Source organism: Xenopus laevis, chromosome 2L (assembly GCF_017654675.1).
Source record: "Xenopus laevis strain J_2021 chromosome 2L, Xenopus_laevis_v10.1, whole genome shotgun sequence".
Lineage (NCBI taxonomy): Eukaryota > Metazoa > Chordata > Amphibia > Anura > Pipidae > Xenopus > Xenopus laevis.
In genome coordinates this window covers 91,777,539-91,799,217 of record NC_054373.1, presented here as the reverse complement: position 1 = coordinate 91,799,217, position 21,679 = coordinate 91,777,539, and the positions used below count along the sequence as shown (strand labels likewise).

The 21,679-nt window shown below is 37.3% G+C and overlaps 1 protein-coding gene across 3 annotated transcripts in view; it reads left to right on the top strand.

The window, feature by feature from the left end:
- Positions 1 to 21,679, top strand: part of LOC108708254 (CUB and sushi domain-containing protein 2-like) — a 591,784-nt gene that overhangs the window by 352,022 nt on the left and 218,083 nt on the right. For 2 of the 3 annotated variants that reach the window (XM_041582173.1, XM_018246760.2), the window contains exon 7: positions 1,748 to 1,825. In XM_041582173.1, the coding sequence (XP_041438107.1) occupies positions 1,748 to 1,825 (78 nt within the window). Of the gene's footprint in view, positions 1 to 1,747; positions 1,826 to 8,972; positions 9,061 to 12,052; positions 12,178 to 18,151; positions 18,274 to 21,679 lie in introns of all 3 variants that reach the window. The other variant, XM_041582174.1, reaches the window with a different exon arrangement.

Below are 21,679 nucleotides of genomic sequence, written 5' to 3'. Positions count from 1 at the left end.
ATGTTCGCGCGAACAAGTTCGCCGGCGAACAGTTCGCGACATCTCTACTGATAAGAGGTCTATGCCAAGAGAATAATGACAAACATAGATGTGTTTTTTTCAAGAAAAATAAACTTTAATTACACTATATAAATTATTTGAATATTGTTTCCTTCAGTCTGGGAATTCATAATTATAGCAAGCAGGCAGGAGCCATTTTGTGGACACTGTTATTAAGGCAAGCCTTGCATCATGTCAGAATTGTGTGCATCAGAATGGGGGACCTGATGTCCATCCCCATGCACAGGTTACACAATTAAATGGATGTTGTGTTTTTTAGGATATTTTTAGGGCAGCTAAATAAGCAGTAGGTCTTTCTACTACAGAATTTTAATTAGGATAACAGGGCATGTATAAATATACATATACTGTACATAGAAAGATTTGTATTTTTTCTGAGCCCAGGTAGATTAATTTATAGATAGAACTAAAGGTAACTTTAGGATGTACTGAAATGTTGAATTTGAAATAAAACATATTCATTCAAGGATGCAAGTCCAAGGTGATTATGGGTATTGCTGACAGTTTAGAGGAATGCAGGTTGTCTACCCTAACTATGGGCACTGGTCAAAAAAAATGTTATGTTGTACCAAGTAAGCTTTGAATGACATAAATGCCTTTCTTTCTTTTTATGTAAAACAATGTTGTTTCTAAACACTATTACACACTAAATGTTTGCAAGAAATGTATGATGTTTTTAAGAGCAATTAACTACCCGTTTACCTGTTTAGACTTAGGGGCAGATTTATCAAGAAAAAAAGTCCAACCGAAATCTATTTATCAATTTTTTTAACTTGAGTGAATAGGCTGTATTCGATCATTCCATATTTAAAAAAAAAGGGAAAACTTAAATTTTTCAATTTGACCCTTGATAAATCTGCCCCCTAGTTTTTCTAATACCCTTGTTTCTTTGTGTATAATGTTGCTCTTCATTAATATTGGTATCTACGCTTTACCCAGCTGATGTGGAATGCACTTTAAACAACTGTATTACTGGCAGAGCAACATGTTTTCCATGCAACTGTATGTTACTTAATCAATAAAGGTTATGATGTTAAAATAGGTGGGAGATTCTTTTTTTTTTTACATAGTGAAACCAGTAATTCTATGCAACATTCCAGTATACATTGGTAAAACATTATGCACCACATTATTTGTAAATGTATTTCCTATGGATAGTAGTAGTTAGGAAGAACTAGCTATCCTCCAGCTAATATTCTAATTCCCACAATGCCTGCCAGCCTTGTATATGATTCTCCTTCTTCTGAAGGCCTGTCACAGAACATGGGAATTGGAGTCTTGTCTGGTGGAGAGCAGACTTCTAATACAATATATAAAAGTCATGAATTAAAACAAAAAGTGGGGTCAAGAGCAAAGAGATAGAACTTCTGTCAAGAGCAATTTCTTTTAAAAAATAAAAACATTGATAATGCTTCTTTACTGTATATTAGAATCTTGCTTAAATATTATTTTCTTTCATAATGACAATTTATTTTTCATTCCTTGGGTGCACACCCCTTTAAAGCAATAACTATGTAACCCCTAAGAGATGTGTTTGAACATAACACATAACAACAAATAGCAATAGCTTGACATGGCAGGTTCGCTACTGCATTGGTTACTGAACAAGAAAAAGTTTACATTAAATCTTGCTGATGACTTTTACATTTACAGGCTGGCTTACTTTCTCTTGTCAAAATCCTTTTAGTGAAAAAGCAAATGGAGATGAAGTCCAGAGGAGTGAAGCTTCTACCCAACAAGGACAGCAACCAGAAGACATCAGTTTGTAAGTGTTTGATGCCAGTTGACTTCATGCATTGCCATCACTCAATCATTTACCCAACTGAATGCTGGTTTAATGTATCCTAAAAAAAATACTAAGCATAATTGGTAAATGAAGGGAGAAGTGGGGGATGCTTTAGCAATGCCTTGTTTTCACCTCTATGAAAAAGACTTTACACAAGCGAATGTGATTTAAGACTTATAATATATGTACGCCATTAAACATGATTTTCACATAAATAGGATTTAGCCTTCTTGCACTTCAAATAAGTTGTGGGTTATTACGTTGCTCCTTGAGTTTCCTAGGAACTAGAATCTAGTTGCTAGCGAAACTCCCTTTTATTATGGGAAAAAAATAAAAGTTTCAACTTTCACTTGGATTTTACCATTAACAAATCGAGCTGATTAATTTCCATGTTCCGTTGCCACGAATTTTTCATTTTGTTAGCAAATTTACACTTAGATCGATAGTTTCCTTTATTTGTTTGAACACAGATACCCACCAGACCGTTGCTTAATAATTACTGAAATCACATTATGTACTTTCATTAAAAAACAAATGCGGGTTGCAAGTGCCTGTGAAAATGAATTCTGATGCTGAATGTGAAATAGGAAACTGAAAAAGAAGGTGTGAGGACGATGAATGTATGACGAGCATGTTTATAGTTAATATCTGTTTCAGATGCATGCATGCCTGCTTTGTGTCTTGGTGTTTACACAAGCTTTGAGGTTGTTAATCTGCACCTGGTATCTTGTGTCTGATTACTTTCTGTACTGTGGAACACATAGCAGGTTGTTGGGCATTATATAAATATTGATATATCCACGGAAAGGACAATGTGTTTTATGCTTGTTTTGAAACTAGAAAAGGTCAGCTGCATAGGACTTAGCTGTTCCCTTTCCTTGGTACTAGTGGAGCTATAAAGTGAGTCGGTGGAAATATTTCAAAATCTAGTCCTAATTCCAAGGTTCATTGGAAATATTGTTGGCTGGCTATACCTTCTGAAATATTTGTAAAAAATAAATGTGTAAAGAAATTAAATTAATACTCCACCACACCTTGAAATCTTGGCATGCTCCATTTACCAAAAAGTTCAGTACTTTTTCATCTAAGTATATTAGTAAAAATGCAATAAGTTGACCTTAAGTGTGGCCATTGCAGCCACTGACATGCATGTTGGGGATGATAGTTTCACATTCATTGATCTGCAAAGTCTATTAAAATATTTCAAGCAAATAATGTAGGACTATGAATCAAATTCAGGCTTTAGTTAAAGATTAAGTCAAATCACATAGATAACTGCAGAATTCAGATTCAAAGGGATTCTTACTGCTGAACAGAAAGTTCATGTTCACGTTCATGTCATGTGATTTTAGAGCACTATATACTGTAGGTTAAAATGCAAGTTTTTAAAATTGTGTTAATATCTGAATAGATTTCAGATTTGGTTTAGTATTCAGACAAATCTGTGGATTGTGCATTTGGCTAAATACTGAAATGATGGATTCAGTGCATCTGTAGAATGTTGTGTGGGTCCTAGTTGCTTTTTCTTGCCAATGACATAGATTTTATGCAATCGGCAAGGATGGTAGCAACCATGCAGAATCTATGTTTCTGTTTTTCTGTTTTTAAGGATATGCTATGGAAAAATGCCTGGCAAAGAGAGGATTAGAGGTTTTTCTACTAAACAACAAGGCTTTGATTTTCTAAAATGATGGCTAGTAGTGATGGGCAAATTTGGGGCGTTTCGCTTAGCCAAAAATGAGTGAAATTTTTGCTGGCGGCGAGTTCGTCGCGATTCGAGCCTGGCAAATACATTTGCCCATCAATATTGGCTAGAAATTGAACCAAAAAGTGTTATATTCAGTAGTCAATACAGAGACCATACAACTACCCAAAGCTGACATACAGAATAATACTTGCAAACTGCTGTTCTCCTTTATATCACAATGTGTTCACACTTTCATTTAGATACACCTATATGGGAACACCTAATTACTGAGGACAGCAAAACTATGTTACCAGTCTGGTACATTCACATATTGTAGCCTCCCTAAACCAAGTTCTCCTGCTACCACAAAAATCCCAAAGCATATGTTAGTTTCATATTTTTATTTTTTTAAATCCTGTTTCAATGGTATTCAACAGACTTTGCAAAAAAAGTTTGTTCTGAAAGTTTTTCTAGGTCCTGCCATAAAGTATGCAAGAATATTATGCATCATTATTCGTTTTGTATAATCAAGGAAGTAGGAGACTTTTGTAGAAATCAGTTACAAATTGTTCTTGTGATCCTTGTGTTTTAGGTAAGACATTATTATCTATATTTCTGTACACACACACAACCTCACATGCTGTATGAAATATACAGTATTTGATTCTAGAGGGATTAAATCCATGGTGACCAACTTCTGACCCCTTAATTGTTGTTAAACTACAACTAAGTTGCTGTAGTTTAGCAGGTGGAAGGCCACAAGGTTGGCCCAGAATGGCTATGCTGTTGAGCATGTGTGCTTGCAGTCAAAACTGTATGACTGTACCAATTATTGTTTCATTGACACACCAGTGTCGTTTGTAAAATCCGGGCTTTTGACTAAAATGATAATATTGTATATGAAATGCTTTAGGAACTGTGTGACTATCTAAAGGGCAGTAGTTATTTGATTATACCATCCATAGAGCATGTGAGGGCAACAGATATCAATGAAGCTAAACTCTGAAACCATTTACAGTACTCTGTGTTTTCTGTAATTATGGTCCAGTTAGCATTGTTGTAACGCGGTACTGTGCAATTACTATTGTTCCATCTTCTCATTTTCCCTATGGCTTCTACTTCTACATTTTTATTTTCTTAGGTCACAGCAGCAATCTCTTTTTTTAAGTTAGTATTTTCACTTTAAGTAAATATGTCTATGCTGTCAACCTTAACAGAAGCTCACATCATGGTTTGAAAAAGAACCGTTTTTGCAATTTCTGAAGCTGATCATGTCAAAAGTCAACCTAGAAATTTCTGGACGCCTGACACTCGAAATCTATCTCCCATGACGATAATTTTGTCACCTATCTAAGCATGTATTCCAGAATTCAAATGCCGAGACCCTTTTTATTCATGTTTGTCAAGAAACTTTGTTAATGTCAATAAGGAGTTACAGTGTATAGTATACAGTATACAGTATACACCAAAAATACCAACCAAACTTTCTTATTTTAATAAACATATGCATTTTTTTTCATATTAATTTGCACTTTTCTATTTTACACTCTACCTTTTTCCTTTCCCATAGCTTCCTTTTCGGTATGTTATGTTATGTTGTCATTATATGTTGTACATCATATGCCACCATCGATTACCTTTACTCTTTGGTGTGGCCCTTTTTCTTTTTTCTATTTCTTTTCTTTACCCTTTTTGCCCAAAATGTGTTCTTCCTACTATTTACCTATTTTGGGTTTACTTTCCTTCCCCAGTTGCTTGTCTGCATCCATCCCAAGATTAGCTATAACTAGTAGTATTGTATACAACCAGACAGGGCTTGATATCAGTGTTACATGTTTATCAAATTGTTCATTTTATCATGACATTACTTGAAAGTGGATATATTGCCCTTTTATGTAATTGTGATAAATCTTAAAGGGGCGGTTCACCTTTAAGGTACGTTTTAGTATGTTATAGAATGCCCAATTCTAAGCAACTTTTCAATTGGTTTTCATTATTTATTTTTTATAGGTTTATAAATATTTGCCTTTTTCTTCTGACTCTTTGCAGCTTTCAAATGGGCGTCGCTAACCCCTTCTAAAAAGCGAATGCTCTGTAAGGCTACACATTTATCATTATTGCTAATTTTTATTACTTATCTTTCTATTCGAACCCTCTCCTATTTATATTCCAGTGTCTTATTCAGATTGATGCATGGTTGCTAGGGTAATTTGACCATAGCAACTAGAATGCTTAAAATGCAAATTGAAGAACTGCTGAATAAAAAGCTAAATAACTCAAAAACCGCAAATAATAAAAAATTAAAACCAATTGCAAATTGTCTCAGAATATCACTCTCTACATCATACTAAAAGTTATCTCAAAGGTGAACCACTCCTTTAATGGGAGACGTGGTAAGCCAGTCAATCAATAAACAACTCTTTCTGTAGCTCATCATTACCATGTAGTTTTCCTAACTGAAAACAGATTGGTAAGAAACACAATAGATACACCAGTTGGCGAGAAAAAATTCGCACCAACTTTTCAATTTTGCAAGGCTAATTAATGGATATAATCTGTGCATTGGTATACACAAATGTATAGTGTCCTTTTACAAAATATTATATGCATCAATAGCTCAGTATCCAAAGGCTTTTGTCTTTTGCTGTTTTAAAGATCAAAACTTACTATACTCAATGCAAAAATGTGTGTTCTGAGTACACTCGAATGAACACTAATAATGTCCCCAGATATTTAATATAGCTCTCTATGACCCAGAAGCCATTAAGTAATTCATGACTCAAAGTGCATTTCCTATCTCTATGTGCATTATATAGGTCTCAGTGCCCTAAAACACATCTGCTGCCAGCATTACAATACTGGCTGCTTGTTCACAGCTTTCTCTTCTAGGAACCACTCAATGTTGGTTGACAAATGTAGTTTTGGCAAGTTTGGAGCAGAATATTTTCATTGCAATATTCCAGGCACATTTCTACACATATGAATGTCCTTTCGCAGGATACCCTGTTTAGCTTTTTCATCCTAAGCTTTTTTCTTAATATAGCGTATCCCTTTTTATGCTTTGTGTTTAAATCACTGCTCATTTAAATAACATTTCCTATGCTCTATTTTTTCCAGTGTCTCCATTCTTTCCATAAATCCATTGCTTCCCATAAGCTGCTCCCTTTCCTATATGCATTCTGACAACCCTTTTCATAGTCTTTTTGTAATACCACCAAATCAGAGGATGGCCTTTAGGTTCTATAGAGTAAATCATTTGCACAAGGTTTTCCTGCCTCTATGTGCACCCCAGGAGATGTCATGTCACAGCTAGGATGCCATACATTTTGTTTTGAAACAGTGGTTACACTGTAACTACAAGCACTCTGATTATGGAAGCATGTTAGGTTTCAAAAAATGTATAGCAAGAAAATATGATGATACCTAGAACAGGATTTTGTGCATTCAATTGGACTTCATGTATAAACACTGGGGAAGTAAGCACCTGGGAAGCAAAAAATTGCGACCAATCAATGTTTCTTTTTTTGTAGGCAGTTCCATTTAGAGCAATGAAAGCAAATGTCCAGGTTGTTGACATCGGTCACTGCCCAGGTGCACATTTGCCCATTGTTTGTGTTGTATGTCCCCCTGATTGCACTATGGTCCATATTATTCTGTCTATGCTTGTAAACCATTTTATTTTCACTTTCTTATCATTGTTATTTTGTTGCTTTAATCTGAGACATTCAATGTGTATTCCTCCAATGTTTTCCCTTTACACACAGTATATTAAGCTGTCAACTTTCTATTTATTTTAACTCTCTTTATACTCTGGATGTCAATGACACAGTGAAATAATGAATACATTTAGAATACGAGGTAGACAGATAAGCTTTGTAAATAATAGGACATAGAATAAAAATGGGTAGACAGACTGATGTCAACAGATGTAGACAGACAAAAAATAAGCAGGCATAACTAGTTAGGGAATAGATGATATAAATGTATAAACAGTGATGAATAGATTGATAGTGAAAGAGAGATAAATAAATGATAGATATCTACACAATGATAGATTATTGTCAAATAACTAGTTAATGCTACACCATTAAATACCATCAAATACTGCAAGGAAGATGAATGTTCCCATCCTAATCAATATCACATGACTAATTAGATTTGTTTTTTAACCATGTAAAAAGCTGCTTCCCAAAATGCATTCAGTATGTAAGTATTCATAGCTAAATATGCTTATCACTTGAACTAGACAGGGATTTCATTTTAGTACATTTTAGTGTGGTGTCATAATGAAAATACGGATGTAAATCTATCTTGAAAGAAGATATTGCAATACTATTTTCCTGCTTAATCATTTTTCATATCTTGATGCCGCTGTTAAAATAGAGAGAACATTTCAACTCATTACTGACATGACCTACTTAAGATAGTTGTGGCAGTAGGATGAGCTAAATCTAAATGTCTGTTGCTGCAATGCCTGGCATATCATCCATTAGAACATTTCGATTTGTTCATCTCTAAACACTAGAGAGAATTCTCAAGATAGGATGTGATCGCCTCTTGTTGTATTCTCAAGTTAGGTTGTGGATGTTCTGTAGCCATTTCCACTTTTCTGGGCTGTGTTAGTCTAACTGTGAAGGGTACTTAGCACTTCTATTGGGTGGGAAGGCTAGAGATTTTTTTTTAATTTCCAGAGAGGTCATATGGCATGTCCATTCAATTCTCTATGAATATAATGTTCTCTGATTATGAAAATGCACTATACACATACCTGCATGCTATACCTTTTCACTGTGTAAGTGTTGGTATGAATGTGTACAGGTGTATTCTGTTTAATCTGTTCCTACTATATTGACCAGTTGTCGCAAGTATTACCAGGGTAAGGTTATTTATCTCTGCTTTTAGGAATGACACAGAAATACTTTATCAGTTGTAAATGTTGCTCTTTATTCAGAGATAAATGGATGACAGTTTTTAGGCACTGGTGCTGTAAATATACTTATATTGTATGTTTTGTGTGAGTCACCTTTCATCCTCTTCATCTCTGGGAAGCCAAACCAACCTATGTTCTGTAGCTCTCTGCTTGCCTCTCCAGAGCTCTCTTTTCTTGGACATGTGAAATAAAAGTTTTGTTGGCTGTGAAAACACACAGCCATCTTTTTATTGCAGCAATTTATGGATGGCACTTCAACAATAAACCCAAGAATATTTTATCTACTGGAAATGTTTATTTATGAGGGTAGGGGAGAAAACTGAGATATGCAGGAAGAGTATCATATTCATTCTATTACACAGTATTCAGCAGAATGTAATCGTAATAATATCCGTCTTTAATTACTATTAATTACTATAAGTGTTTTGTTGTCCAACACTGTGACTATCACGCCGAACTGTGTGCAGAGTGATTTCTTTTCTGTATATGCTCTCTCTCTTGCATTTTAGTAACTCAGGTGGGTGCATACCAAGGACACCACATGTGTCCCGACCCAGGAATTCCGGAACAAGGAAAAAGAATAGGTTCAGATTTCAGGTGAGACTCCTGTTTCTTTTAATCCCAAGCCTCCTTCTCTTTTTTTTATAGTAGAATTTTATATAATGACAGTATCATCTGCTTATACTTGTTTCTCTCAGTTCAAATCTTTCTTTCCAGTAGTCCTGATCTTTTTATTTGGATGGATCTGCTTTAATCCCACATTTTTACAAAGAAATGGGCAAAGACCTCTCTTAAGACATAGCCGTTGTCTCAAAATTAGTTCTAGTTTAGAGTTTTGTATGAAAGGGTTGCTGTAATGCAGTTTGACTTTATCTCTAAATCCACCTGCTTTTATACTTCTTTCATAAATAATCCATTCACAAAAATAGATGATTTTACTTAAACCTATTGGCTGGCTAATCCTTTGCTTGTTGGAATGAGATGGTCCCTCTTTAAGTGAATTTACTTAGCTCAAATAGGAAATATTATGAGCACAGTAATGCAGATGATACTAAGGCAAATACAAATATTATGTTAATAACTCCAGATAGGCAAATATGAATTGATTTACTTAACATATAACAAGGTCCTTGAAAGAGAGAGTTTCTGTTTATTAAATTCTATGATTTTGATTTTCCCATGTATTTATAAATCATTGCATTAAGGTCTCCCCCAACAGCATAAATGTTGAATTTCTTTATCCCTTTTTAGTTCACCGATACAGCAGCCCCTGACATTTCATGCTTTACATACTAAGGCACACAAGAGCAGTTATAATGGCCTTCACATAAATATTCAACCATTTTTGGCTCTAAGAACTGTAATAAAAGATTCCAACATTTCAGATTAATCTGTAAATCTGTAAAAACTTCTGTATATACTGTTAAATAATTTGTCATATAAGCCTGATGTTGCTGCTCTGCAGTACATAGTACAAATGTAATACTTGTTGAGATAAAATAAGAAATACAGTAAGTGTTATGTGGGGAAATGTAAATTTATGCTTTAAAAGGCAGGGTAAATTTGTTGAATACTGGGGTCATTTATGTGCACCATATTCTTCTCATTTGTCAAAGGGCAAAACATTTTTTCCAGAGTACCAGGTGGTTTCTCAGCATGCCCGGATGGTCCACCTACTGTGCCAATCACAACTCATGCATCATGATTTCATGGAAATGGGTTGGTAGAAATGAGGCAGCACCAAGGGGGTACCTGGAGTTGTTCCATTTACAGAACACGTACATTTCTGACCTTGCACCTTATTTAGCCCGCAGCAGCGGAAGCCCTATAACTGCCATCTGCTTCAGTGGCAATGATAATTGAAGTTTTCCCTGCATAACCATTGGGGCAAGTTACTAAAACAAATCCATCAGATGTGTTATTTAATCACTAGCCCAAAAAACCTAGAAGCGGTCCCAGCTGTGTTGCAGTGTGCAGCCCAATTGCATTTAAGATCTAACGAACTTCCTCAGCCGAAACTGGGGAGAGAAAGTTTAAGGGCTCTTACTGACGAGCGTTTTTACCTGTGCTCCCCTGTGTTCCGTTTTTCTGCGTTCAGCCGCAGGGGAGCGCAGGAATAGACGCATTTGATTTTTTTCTAGTGGGGCTGTACTCACACAGGCGCGTGTAGGCACCGAACGCAGGTTGAGACGAAACATGCTGCATTTTTCCTGCATTCGGCGCCTACACGCGCCTGTGTGAGTACAGCCCCATTGGAAAAAATCTAATGCATCTATTCCTGCGCTCCCCTATGGCTGAACGCAGAAAAACAGAATGCAAGGGAGTGCAGGTAAAAACGCTTGTCAGTAAGAGCCCTAAAGGCTATCGGACAACTGACAAATGGCACACTAACGGGAAACTTGATTCAAGGGGCATAAGTAAGCAGTTACGCTGTGTAGACTGCAACACAAACATTCAAATGTAGACAGCAACTATAAAATATGCCAAGTAATTGTATGAATTTTTTTTAGATTGTGAATAGTGATGGGCTAATCTCTACCATAAATTAGTGAATTTCCTGTAAAAGACGCGAAATGGCGAAAAATTCAAGAAAAATTGTGAAATCGGAAATTTCACAAAAAATCATGAAATTCTACCATCTTCACAGAAACATTTTTAAATTCTACCGCTTTCACGAAAAAAATCGTGAAATTCTACTGTTTTCACAAAAATAGAGCAATTCGAACATTTTCACAAAAAAATCGAGCACTTCGAACGTTTTCATGAAAAAAATCGTGAAAATCGGAAATTGATGCAGAATTTCGACGCAAATTCCTGGCAGGCTAATTTATTCGCCCATCACTGATTCTGAAAATAAAGCGTTACCACACACAAACAAAAGTTTGTGTGAATTATTGAACATAATAATTTTTAATATTTTATTCCATTGTGAATGCAAATGGTATCAATTGGTGCATTCACCCTTTACTTCAGTTCTTAACACATAAATAATCCAAAATTAAGAGATGTCTCCATTTAGTGTGCAGTACCATCCTGTGTCATAGACATATGTCATATAAGCTATTCAATGCAAAATGGAACAAACAAGGAATATTTTATTTAAGCACATAAACAGCTAAACAATGCTGATTTTAAAGGCAGGCAATATATATTGAATAAAGTACCCCCTCTTGTAAAATATAAGGATATTATAAGTTACCGAGGAGTTTCATGACCATATAAAAACACGAGGCCGAAGGCTGAGTGTTTTTATACAGGTCATGGAACTCCGAGGTAACTTCTAATAACCTCATATTTTGCAACTGGGGGTACTTTATTTATTATAATACACAAATTTCAGTGAGTCATGTGACAGAAATTACATCAGAACTCACCGTTTATAACTGATGACATCAGAACTCACCGTTTATAAGGATATAATTTACAAGATATTCATGGCTTTTGTGTATTATACTAGTATAACATGTATGCGCTTACCAGGTTCATCACATTTCACTGTCAAATTATATTTGTTGAGACTCCATGTTTGTAGCATACATCTTTCACCTGATTATGCAGTCATTTGATGGCAACTCTGTTCTTCTGGCAGGCTGGGCTCCAGCATACAGTTTATGTGCAATGATGGATATGACCTTCAAGGTTCCCAAAGCATCACATGTATGAAAGTGAGTGACATGTTTGCTGCTTGGAGTGACCACAGGCCTGTGTGCAGAGGTAAGAACTGTGATGAAAATGTGTACAGTCCAGAGGGCAAGGAATTCATGCACCTTTACACTGAAACATGCACTGTTCTTCTTTTGTTTTTAGAATGCAACAGGGCTATAGTCCGGAAACCCTAGACTCTAAAAAGCTCCAAATTACAGAATGGCTGTCTCCCATAGTCTCCCATTATCTAAATAATCCACATTTTTAAAAATGATTTTCTTTTTCTCTGTAGTAATAAAACTGTACCTTGTACTTGATCCATACTAAAATATAATTAATCCTTATTGGAATCAAAACCAGCATCTTGGGTTTATTTAATGTTTACATGATTTACTAGTAGACTTAAGGTAGGAAGAGCTAAATGATAGAAAGATCAATTATCCGGAAAACCACAGGTCCTGAGCATTCTGAATAAATAGTCCCATACCTATAAAGCTAGGTAGTGGTCACAGTAGAAGACTTACAAGACAAAGCTAGTTCACTGATTTTCATCCGTAACCAAAAATACACCTTACAGGCAATGATTTAAGTAAACTCTCAGATGAGCCTTGTGAAAAGTTTCCATTACCTAGCTCTTTATGTGCTAATCACTTTGACCGCATCTGATTATGGTGTGGTAAACAATTGGAAAGGGGAACAATTACTCATGTTCCAAACTTGGATCAGTGCAACAGAAGCAGCCAAAGTCCAAGATTCCATGAGGCTGCTGTTCTGTTTATAAAAAGATTTTCTGGACAATCCAGGTTGTGGGAATGAAAATGTTTGGAAAATACAGAAATACTATACAAACAGCCCTTACCATGGGTGGATCCGCAGATATAGATATTACAACTTGCCTCTTTTTTTCTCTTCAATGTGCACCTATGCAAATTTAAGAAGGACAATTTCTGACTTGCTGGTTCTTAGTCACTTAGTAAAGTATTGAAGGACTTGTTTCAGATTTGCCTGAAAACAGCACACACATCTGAGGTTTATAAATCTGTGTGAAAGATCACTGCCAGTTTCTATGGTACATCCACAAGGACCTGAATCATCCTTATACTGCAAATGTATTTTTGTGACTGTAGTCTTTAATGCCCTGCAGTGTCTTCAGTTGCCTTAATGATATCTGGGATTTGGAGATTTCGTCCTTCTGGGAGGGGCAAAAAAGGACCTTTGGTATCTACTGAAGTCCAGAGAGAATTCTTTGTAGGTTCACTGATATCAAAGCGTTTGCAATGTGTGCAGCAGTAAGACATTCCCTCTAATTGCTTCCCTCTGGTAGCTGAGAATCGCCTACACCACACTTTAACCATTTCATTGCACACATGGCCTGAGGACATTACTGCTCCTGAAAAGCAAAATCACCAAGGCATTGCTTCACACAGAAATAGAAATGTAACAGTTATCCTAAATAGTGTAATGTAATATGATATAGGAAAATGTAGTGCTCTATGGCGGGTACCTTATGGCATTTTATGGTTATATTTAGATTGCTGAATAACAGGGCATCATTTTAAAGGGAAACAGAGCTGTCAACTTTTTAAAGTGACTCACCGGGGGAGCTTGTCTCTCCCTTTGTGTAGTTTCTGTGCAGGGAGGGGGAGGAGTCTCCAGCCCTGTGAGCAGACAGGAAGGAAGTGCTGGGTGAGAAGCAGCAGAGTGAAAGAAAGGTGTGGAGAGATTCCAGACAGAATTATTTGTGTGTGTAAAGTCAGAAGGGAACCAAGTAGCAGACAAGCACACTCTGTTAAGGGTACAAATGGAAAGGAAGTCCTTGTCAGGGTGCTCTCTTTTCCTGGCACTTAAAGGACATGTAAAGCCTACATTTTTCAACCTTGTTTATAAGTTGGGCATATCTTCCCCACCCAAGCCACATAATTTGTACTGCATATACCCCCTCCATTTGCCAGCACCATCACATTTTCCTAAAACAAATAACAGCTTTCACCCGGCAGCCATTTTCCCTCTGACACATCAGTAACATTGACATCTGCAAACAGGACATGTATGCTGTAAAGTTCATGCAATGCAGAATGCAGATTTACACAGGCACAACATACTTTGATAAAAAGTTCTGCTGGGGTTGAGCACTGTAATAGGTTAAGATGAGCTCAGGAGAGGTGGTTGGGAGACAGCTACAGTTTCTATGGGAACCAGCAATGCTATCTCTTCATTGGCTGTTAGGCTGGAGGGGATGTTTAGTAATCTGAGTTGAAACTGAGCATGCTCATGAGCCAAAGGCCAAAGTAAATTCCTGAGGGAGGAGGTAGAGTGAGTTAGAGGAGGAAAAGGAATTCTAAGTGATTAAGGGGATGCTGTAGCCTTACGGTTAACCTTTTAACAACCAGAGTGGCAGGTATATAAATATTTCAAAGAGGCTGCTCACTGATTAGATTTTGGGGGGTGTTATATGTCCTTTAAAGCCAAAGAGAGTTCTTTTCAAGACTCTGAAGAAAATGCCACATAACTGGGGATTCCCCAGCAGGTCAGAGACCACATTATTGGCAATATTAGTTGCTCTTTGTAGGCAGGCTGTATGTATCAAAGTTAATTAAAAGTACAGTGTCCTTTAAATAGACCTATCGACCTTTCCTCTTTGTGTGATTGTGGATCAGAGAAGGTCCCAGGGAGGGGTATTACAGCCTAATCTGTTCTCACCCTGGGTGGCGATATGCCCATTTATAGTGTACCTGATCTCCCAAGTAGCGGAGACACATGACTCCCAATGCCAAAAATCTGTGCAGGAATTTCTTCAGCAGGAAAATAGGCCTACATAATAAAAAACACACTAAATGTCAGTTTACACGTGTCTTGGGTAATTCATTCTTCTGCCCATTGCACACTTTCTCCAGGACCTGTTCCTTTACTGCCTGACACAGCACTCACTAATATGTCCTGGAACACTTCCCCTATAGGGAACAGCCTCAGCATGCTGAAAAAAAAGTCAGTATCCAATGACAAGATTATAAAAACAACCATTTCCATAACCATCAATGGTCTGCTTGCATAGTTCACAGTTAATTGTCAAAACGTAATTGCTATCATTTACCATCACAATTCCTTTGTTTGCTTTGTATGAAGGAAATCTGAATTCTACATCCACATGGCATAATTTAAAATAAGTAGTTTGAATTAATACTGTTATTTTTCTCATTCTTTTTTGTCCTTTAACCCTTTTCTGGGGCAGTATATGGGCAACTGTGGTAAAAGCTGGAAAATATGTTATAAGACAGTAGCAATGCATCAGTCAGCCTGACACAAGAGCGCTAGTGTGGGGGAGTTAGCTGGAGAGGAAGCATTAACACCATGTTTAACAGCAGAGCGGGACGTGCCTGGCTTGTGTGTGATGGATTGCAGAGGTTGTTTAAATCAAATGACAAATAATTGTAACTGCCTTTTCCAGTAATTAATGAACCCCTACTCTCCTAACACTATCTTTTTGCAAGGTCACCTAAGAACATGTTAACCCCCCCCCCCTTCTCCTTCCACAAAGGTTGTGACGTAGATAGGAAACCAGCCAAGTAATGTCCTGCAGCAGAATGACAGGGCCCTCATTAATTAGCATTCTTCTTTGACAGTGAGATTCCTCTGTATGCCATCTCTATTCACTGCAGTACTGTCCTAGCAACACTTGGTATTCAGAGCCATGCACTCACCCCAAACCCACTCAACATGCAGGGAGGTGGAGACGGCACCAGCATCTTTCAGTGAGGAGATCTTTCAGGGAGGTGTAGTTGTAGCGTAGCCAACATTTAGCAGTTTCTGCAGCCAAGTGCTGTGAGATCTTTCAGGCAATGAAAATTCCTTAACCTAGTAGTTGCCATGTAAGACCATGTAAGGCCAATATATAATGTGGACACATTTTTCACTTCTGCTAGGTGCATTTTGGCTTTATGTCAGTTATTTGGAAGCACACATAATAAAGCAGTTTGTTATGCAGCAACCTTTGTCTCATCTAGTACACTGTTTGGCCTGAGTCAGATGCACAAAGACCTTCTAATGGCTGCTGAGTCTTGTCTAACTGACATTTCAAGGATCTTTGGTCTCTATTGCATGGCTGAACAGAACCCATCTGGCCAGCAGAATTGCATGATTTTACATTTGGATCTATATATATATATATATATATATATATATATATATATATATATATATATATATATATATATATATATATATATATATATATATATATATATATATATATTATATATATATGCTCTGGTATATATTTTATATATATACATTTTTTTATACTGTATATATGCGTTCAGATTCATGTACTACAAACAGTGATTGCTCTTTTTTTCCTGGTCACATAAGACTGCACTCTAGCTGTAATATGCAAATATTTACAAACTGTAAATACCTAGGTCTGTGTCCAGTGTTTATGCTAACCTGTACATGTGTACACACATGTACATATAAAGCTCCAGTGTAAGGTGGTTTACAGCAGACCCTCTGATATTTGCAAGAATTTGCCCCAGAGAAACTGTAAGAAATTATAGATAACATGTCTGTTACTTGCCATAAAAGAGCACCACAGTACAACGCCAATAAGGGCCTATACCCATTGGAAACATAGGGTAGATAGTGCAGTTTCGATCTCTAGTCCAATTAGGCCAAAGTATGATGATTTTTAACAATTGTGGAACATAGGAACATCTGGAATAAAGGATTGGCCAAATATCAAACTAATATCTGGTCTCACTGCCCACTTCCACTGCTGTATGCCCCCTTGAAACATTTTCTCTTGCTGCTTCCTGAATTCTGTAGAGAAGCCTCCCTAAATCTCTTCAAAGCTAAAGTTAAAAACTTCTCCTTGAAACCCAGGCATAACAACTCATTCAGACTTGGCACTTACAAGGCAATGCCTTAACCACTGTAAACTGCAGAACTTCTAACCCTCCTGTTTGTTTCTGTGAGGTGCCCACCTACATTGTAATCTCTACAGGATCTCCTCTTGTCTTTAAACACTTTGGGGCAAATTCACTATGCGCCTAAGCGCCTAACGCTAGCGTCAATTCGCTAGCGTTGGGCATTTACGTTACTTCGCAAATTCACTAACGGGCGCTGGCGTAACTTCGCTAGTGTAACTTCGCACCCTTACGTCTGGCTATTTGCACAATGGACGGAACTACGCAAATTCACTAACGCTACCTTTTACGCTAGAGTTCCTTCGCCACCTCAGACCAGGCGAAGCGTTTTTTCTTTATTATTTTTTTGGGGCTCCCCTCCTTCCCCCCCTTCATTTCCTAACTCGTGGCAACTTAACTATACAGTGGGCACATGTGTAGGGCAAAAAAAAAATTTATTTGATGTTTTGAAGGTTTCCCAGGCATTTGTAGTGCTGCTACATATTCCTCCATTGAAATTTGAATTTGGTGCCGTATGCAAATTAACCATCGCTAGCGTAACTTCGCTTTGCTTAGCGAATCAACGCTAGCGCAACTTCGCAACCTTACGCTATCCCTGAGTGCAACTTCGGATTTTAGTGAATTTGCGGAGCGCTGGCGAAACTACGCCTGGCAAAGTGCGGCGAAGTTACGCCTGGCGCAACTACGAATCTTAGTGAATGTCCCACTTAGGAAAATATGCCCTGGAGAACATGCCAAGTGTGCCTTTAAACTAACTGTAGAATGAGCATTTTCAATCGGTGGAAAATCACCTATAACCATAGTTATTGTTTTGTTGATATCAATTTGAACTACCTGAAACTTCTGCTCTTCTTAAAAGGGTAAACATGGAAAGAAGCAGTGACATGCCTGTATGCCATAACCATAAAGGCTATAAATGTGACATATTTTCCAAAGCCACAGTGTTTGCCATCAAATTTTTGCATGCTACTCACAGGAAAAAAAAATATTGTGATAAGGGTAGTAATACTGCTGATGTATGATATTCAGTAGATCCAGATCAGGTCAGGCAGCATGAGCAACAATGTACTGCAGTGAGAAGTTTTGTTATGATGTGTTTGTAATTTTTTTCTTAATCTTCACAGCCAGGATGTGCGATGCTCATCTGCGTGGACCTTCTGGGATCATCACTTCTCCTAACTTCCCTGTTCAGTATGATAGCAATGCTCACTGTGTGTGGGTAATCACAGCTCTAAACCCTTCAAAGGTAAGGTGGCATGAAATCTCGGTAACTGTAGCTGCTTAAGTTAAACTGCTTGTGACCCTGTCTTTTATCATCCCCACACACACAAAAATACACAAATGCAATAGTGTGTGTGTGTGGGGGTAAAATTAACTACAGAGTAATTATCAATGAAATAATGCCAAGTGCGTCCTTGAATTATTTCACAATAATGTTGCAGGTGACTTTCTGTTGAGCACCTGATGGTTCCTTTGTTCTCCTGGTAATAGAGAGTGAGTTTTAGCTGTTGGTACACTGCCATGCATTTCTTTCGAAGGTTCTCTGCTACATCTTAGCTACAATGATCACATTCTTACAAATGTTTCCCAACTTTAGTGCACACCCTCAGTGATGTCCAAATGAATTACATTTCTAATAACATCCACTGAAACATGTGCTTACAATGAAACATGGATATGTAAACAGGAGACTGCAACTCACTGTATATATATAATTGGTGTGCAGGAATTGATGAATATAGTCAACTTCAGTGCTCACCATTACTATTCCTAATAAACACTGGCTTTTGCATACTGATACGTTAACTTCTGCCAACTGTTATAAGCCATTTCATTTATCCCTGTTGCCTCTCTCAAAACAATTCAGACAGTAAATCTGTCACATATAACTTTCTTTTTTTTTTTTTTGTAACTTATAGTTTTATTTATTTTTGTTGTAACAAAAGCAGTTAACACTGCAAATGATACATTCTTCCTTGTATAATATCGCTATTTCAGTAACCTTTTGAATGCTCAGTCCTCATTATGAAACAGGGGAATCAAGCTCAAGGAAAAAAGTTAAATATTTATAAACATAATTCACCTGTAAAAAAGAAAAAGAGGTAAAACATCAACAAATAAGCAAGATGCATTGATATTGGATGTCCATTTCCAGCTTGTATCTGCACTGGAAAGTCATATTTGTGTCATATGTCTTTACTAAGCTTTAGACGGCTGGTTGTTTCAAGACTATTGAAGTTTACATGGTCAAGCTGTGTAATTCCCATAGTTTTATACATCTCTTTATATTGTCTGAGTTTGTTGCAAATTGTAGCAATTCCATGCTTGAATATCTTATTGGCGTTTCCTCTTTGAGCTATTAACGCTAGAGTAGGTGCAGACGTGGATTTCCAGTTGCCTGTAATGGCCAATCGTGTTGCTGTATTTGATTAACCATGCTTTAGCCACTTTTGAGGATATTCCCCATGGTTTTCCCCAACAGCATTATAGCAGGGTCTAATGGAATCTATCGAGCAAGCATTCGGCTTAGGAAGTCAGTAATATCCTTCCACAAAGTCCCAAAAAATATGAATCAGAGTTCCCTGTGCTTCGCATCCTCTTCCAGCAAGTTGAGGGAGTGTTTGGGAAAAGTTTGTGTAGTTTATCTGGCGTGTGTTACCAGAACATCATGATCTTAAAGATGTGCTCCTTCTGCTTGGCACATGTGCTCATTCTTCTGGTGTTTTCCCAAATGTCACTCCAGTCCACCTCAGATAGAAGATGTGGGAGAACAGCATCCCACCTATCCATATATTTATGCCTGCCTTTAAGGCTATTTGAAGGAGAGGCACGTATGTTGTAAATTATTGAAATAAGACCTCTTTGTGGAAGACCTTTACTTGCCAGGGTTTCAAATTCTGTTGGGGAGTTAGATCTTGCATATTTTGAATATGGTTGCAAAAAGTGGCGTAACTGAAGGTATTCATAATACTGTAGATTTGAGAAGCTTTGTCTTCTAGCTTCTGAAATGGGTATATCGAGTAGTCAAAAGGATCAAGCATCTCCTTGAATGTATATAGTCATTTCTCCCCACCTTTTGCAAAAAGAGGTGGTCATCCCTAGTGGGAAGCTTGGGTTCCGTAGGTAAATTGTATTTCCGGACCATTTGGCAATCAGGTTGTTTTTATGCTTAAGTCTTCCCCAGATTGACAAGGTGAGTCATGTTGTTGATAATAATGATGCAGGGGATTGTGTGGCCACTTTAGCAGACCAGATTGCTGAATTATGATTTAGGTCTTTGGCTGTACTGTACTGTACATCAGTGCTTTCATCATTTCTGCCACCTATTTTGTTTTTCATTTTTTTCATTACTCACTGTCAGCAGCATATGCTGTAAAAGGTTGCATTTAAGCAGCATAGAGTAAATTCTTGCTTTTTGTATGCTGTTTAAGTACATTGCTATTATTTTCCTTGCACGCCCCTCCACCATTTATTAGGCCAATGCTCTTCACCAAGCAGGTCAGGTTTGCAAAGGAAATATTGCTGTTAAAACTCACACTGAGACTTCTACCATAGCTTGGAGCTCAGCAGAAAAAGCTCACCCCATAAATTTTAAAGCCTCCGACATGATAGCTGTTGCCCATAGCTTGACGCACTGAAACTTCAGTCTTTTTATATTTAAGTGCTGCTTTTTTTTTTTTTTTCAAGTTATCCTTTAATGGTTGGTAAATGTGCAAAAAACAGAGGTTTATGATGATATTGGGTAAATGTAAACATTTATCATGCTTCACTGAGAGCATATTTATATACATCAATAATTCTCCCACCTTCAGTGCTGTTTGCAAATGCATTAAAACCCTGTTAGTGTTCTATTTGTAGAGACAGGTACACAGAAATCATGTATAATCTATGTTCTAACAAAAGCTAGTGCATGGTAGCCACTTCAGCACCTAAGTACATGTTATAATTTAACAATTTCATTAAATGTTTAATATCAATCTTGATTTCCATATTTACTTTTTTAATGTGCCAGACATACTACTATTTTAGTGGTTGCACCACAAGAAACTGTCATATTCTCCCTTTTTGTACTTGTGTCATATATTTGTAAGAAAGTAGAGATCTTATCCTTTCTTTACTATATCAAGTATAATATCTAGGTATGGACTGTGTTAGAGGTACATGGTGGAAGAAAAGTATTCTATCCAGGCTAGGCATGCCCTGCAAGAGGCAGGAATTTGATTTTTTTGGTACAGAGATATCAGATAGTAGGTTGTCTTACATAATTACATAGTAAGCAAGGCGAAAAAGACACTCAGTAGTACTGAGAAACCACGCGCACACTCAGGCCCTTCGTGAGATAATGCTGGTGCCCAGGACCTGAGGGAGACGGCACTCCCAATGGATCAAGGAAAAAGAGAAAGGTCTGGCACACGGAGCTAGTTAAACCGGGGTCCTACCCCTGGTGTGTTTATTGCATCAAACAACGTTTCGGAGGGCGTTCCCCCTTCGTCACCTGACGAAGGGGGAACGCCCTCCGAAACGTTGTTTGATGCGATAAACACACCGGGGTAGGACCCCGGTTTAACTAGCTCCGTGTGCCAGACCTTTCTCTTTTTCCTTGAAAAAGACACTCATCCATAAAGTTCAAATTGTGTTCAAACCTGATTTAA